Genomic DNA, 3,753 nt, shown 5'->3' with positions numbered 1-3,753 from the left:
TTTTTCTATTTGCTCCGTAGCGAGCGGATAAAAAAGAATTAAGCAGCTGATCGGGGCTCAGTGTCCAGAGGGCTGCATTAGACATTAATCCAGGACAGAGGAAGGGGGAGATGGGATAGTATCTCTAATCCTCCCTCCTGCCCCATCCCTCACTCACACACACACACCTCTATAGAAGACCACTCTATAAAGTGCCATTACAACTCTAATAGAGAAGGAAGCAAGAACGATAACACACAAGTAGGAAACTAGACCTGTTTACTTGAATGATTTTTTGTTCAGGTTTTAAAGAAAAGTTTAAACATATTTGATAAAGAAAACTAAAAAAAAAAAAGTGAGCTACTTATCACCAAGGGGGGGGGGACCCCAAAAGTAACCTGAGTCTCATTACCAACATTCACCTGAACAAACCATCACTCTAAATGAGAAACTTTGTCTTCTCCCTTCCTCCCAAAGACTGAGAGGTCTCCACAGTGACAGATGTTGCTGGGGCAACAGTTGGTATTGAGAGGGAGGGGCTTAAGACCATCTGCCCAGGGTCAAGGTTTGGATGAGTGGGGGCTTCCAAAGGGAAAAAAAAAAAGTGGCAACTTTAGCTAAATGTCTGAAACTGCGGTAAACATTTCATTTATTCAGTTATGTTATGTAGCTGCAGGCCTGAGCTCCAGGATTGTGGAAAGGCGGAGCACAAACTGAAAGGAATCTGTGTTTTAGTGTGTGTGTGCACGCACGTGTGTGTAAGCAGTCTGAACTGTAAGTGCTACAGGACACTGCCTCCTTGTGGTGAACTGATAACTGCACAACCAAGACAAGTATACGTGAACAAAATGGATACTTAAAGGGTAAAAAAAAAACAACATTTATTTAAACAAATTATTGAAGATTAACCAATAAAAGACAAGTTACACAAAAACAAACAGTTAAGACACAATATCAAAAAGAGTTCTCAGATTTTTGCTAATATTTTCCACTTCGTCACGGAAATGCGCAATCTTCATATGTGCCATTTTCCTCTGGGATTGAGGTTTGGGAGAGAAACAAGACATTTATTCAGATTTGTAGATCTTATAGGTTTCATAAGAGTTTTGGGCCCACAAAAAAAAAAAAGAAAAAAAAAAAAACCATTCATTGGCATGCAGTATTAATACGCAAGGGTGGGACACTCTTTCCAACCAATAAAAGGTTTGGAAAATCCACACTGAAGCAAAACTGCTTCTCTTATTAAGCAAAGTAACATTTAACACCTGTATTGTAGGCAGAGTGCACCCCTACTTACAATGTAGTTGCGAATCCTTCCGTGCTCCAGATGAAAAAACTCAATAGCTGTAAGCTGATCCCAGGACTTCATCTGAAGGAAGGCACAGTCTGGAGAGCGCTTGGCGTGCTCAGACCTTATTCAGACACACAGAGCAAAAGAAGGACTTGTTCTGAGAGGACATGCTATACACCAGAGCTCATCGGTTTCAGTCCTGGAAGGCCAGCGTCCAGCACAGTTTGGCGATTTGCCTGTAGTGGATGTATTTGAGCAGGATAAATCACCAAACTGTGCTGGACACAGGCCCTCCAGGACTAGAAATGATGAGCTCTGCTATAGACCATTTCTGATATCGCAGTCCTCTAGTCTCCCTGCTCTGGAGATTTCAAACATTATCCAAGCTTTTTTTCTTCTGCATGAAGTTAAGAACAGCACCTCTCAGAAGAATTTCAAATCAGAAGAATCTGGCTCTGGTTTCTTCATTTATTTAATGAATTAAGATTTGCATGTGTTGTATAAAAGTCCAGACAGCTTATGAACATGTTTACATGCATGCCAGCCAAAGTAAATGACAACATGAAATGCCTCTTTTATTGCACCTCACGTCACTCTTCAGTGTTGTAAACCTGTCATCACACGAGCAGAAGGTTGAGAAGCGGTTACGTCCAAACCCATCTTGAATATTTTGCCTACACCAGCCTCTACTTGCACCAACGTCAAGTCAACCAAGACCCTACTTGGGCGATAAACTGCCTTGTTTACATGATCATATTTTAGGTTAAACTAACGCTGAACCATTGGTGTGCAAGTGAACATTGTTAAATTACAGGAAGGAAGGCCTACCAAGGGACATCTTCAGGCTCCCAGCCCTCCAGCTCTTTGAGGCAGTAGAAACAGCAGACCACATCAGGCTCATTCTCACTGGGACAGTGGACGAAACCTGCCTTGGCCATCTGAGGGCAGACAGAGGGACATAAATCCATGTGACCAGCAAAAAATAAAGACATCTGGAGTTGATCTGGGCCCATAGTTATCAAACTTAGGAATTCTGATTAGGGATCAGTATATGCTTTCTACACTGTACAGAGTGAACCGAGACAGCACACATACTTGAAGACTGGCCCTGGCCTTTGCTTCACAGTAAATTAGCTCTCAGTGGACTGGGGGTCACTTTTTGCTTAAGCCAGTCACACAGATGCAGGAAGACCAGACAGTTTAACACATCAGATAAAACAAAACCAATCCAGCACCTGTGGGAGTTTTAATCACTCTGACAAGACAGGAACAGGTGTTTGAGTAAATGAGCCCTGTGCAGTCTTTTGGCTTCCCTTCCTGCTGAAAAATTCAGAAGGTCTAAGCTGTTTTTTGATGGTTAAGGTGGTTGAAAAGCTGCACATTCAGCTGCAAACATACCCTATGCTGGTACACAAGTTGATTAAGCTTGGCCATGTTGATGGTCAAGTTGGTTATACTGGTAAACCAACTAAACCTCCAAATTCAGGCAAATACATAGTCTATGCCGGTAAATCAGCTTAACCAGCTTGAACAGGCTTACTTCCAACCTTATACAACCTATCCCACAGACCCACCAGTCACCATTTAGAAATACTGGAGCCTGTTTTGGAAATATTTCTCTGCAAGTGCTGAAGCGTCAGTATTTATTAAAAATTATAAAAGGAGCCTGAGGGAAATGGAGTCACGTGACACCAAAGTTTTGCACAACATTAATTTCACAACTTCCAGACTTGGCCAAGCATTTTTTTCACTAACATTAACCAAGGAAAAATCTCAACAACATTAATAAAATACGTGACAGCTTTTATTACCAAGGCCTACATCACAACCCTGTGAGCACTACCCCCTTATGGATGTATGAGGGTGCGTTAGCCAATTAGGCTGCGTGGCACACGAGCTTGCTAGACGGGAGCTAGAAAGCCAGCTACACATGAGGTTAATGAGGTGCTTCTCACCTGAAAAGGCCTCCCAACCAACCGAGCACATTTTACTCACCAGCTCGGGTGTGCACTGGCAGTCTTCACGAAAAGGCCAGTCAGAGAAAGTCTGCAGGCGCCTCTCAAAGCTGTACATCTGATCAAAACACAGGAATCGAGCTGCAATTACTTCCGAATGAGACATGTTCAGAATGAGACACGTGAACAGAAGAGCACAGGGACCTTCTGAGCCCAAACCACCACCTCTGTCTGTCACAAACACACTTCACAAATCTATGGAGCTCATGTAGACACTAATGACTGATAAACGAGTCTCAGCTGATTACTCAGCTCAGGTCGCTGCAGTGGCTCAGCCCATTTTCCTGTTCACGCCTTAGACAAATGAAATCTCAGATCCGGTAAATACGGTCAAGTGATTCAAATCGGTGAGTTAATTTGTTGTTAAGTTATTTTTTTTTTGCTTTTTTGGTTTACATTTGTGGTGGTTTTGCTTAAGTGCTTTACATAACGTGACGTATTTATCACACAGGTGCCAGCACGCACCTG

The 3,753-nt window shown here is 42.6% G+C and overlaps 1 protein-coding gene across 1 annotated transcript; it reads right to left on the bottom strand.

Moving 5' to 3' along the window:
• Window positions 1-902: 902 nt before the first annotated feature.
• Window positions 903-3,486, bottom strand: birc5b (baculoviral IAP repeat containing 5b). The gene is made up of 4 exons (XM_072697243.1): window positions 3,266-3,486; window positions 2,099-2,208; window positions 1,277-1,391; window positions 903-1,013 (listed from the first exon to the last, which is right to left on the bottom strand). The coding sequence occupies exons 1-4, from the start codon at window positions 3,389-3,391 to the stop codon at window positions 921-923; spliced, it is 444 nt and encodes a 147-aa protein (XP_072553344.1). The 5' UTR covers window positions 3,392-3,486; the 3' UTR covers window positions 903-920.
• Window positions 3,487-3,753: the final 267 nt, after the last annotated feature.

The sequence above is a fragment of the Salminus brasiliensis genome, chromosome 14 (genome assembly GCF_030463535.1).
Source record: "Salminus brasiliensis chromosome 14, fSalBra1.hap2, whole genome shotgun sequence".
NCBI lineage: Eukaryota > Metazoa > Chordata > Actinopteri > Characiformes > Bryconidae > Salminus > Salminus brasiliensis.
Note: the sequence above shows the minus strand (reverse complement) of the source record. Positions and strands in the feature narration are given on the sequence as shown.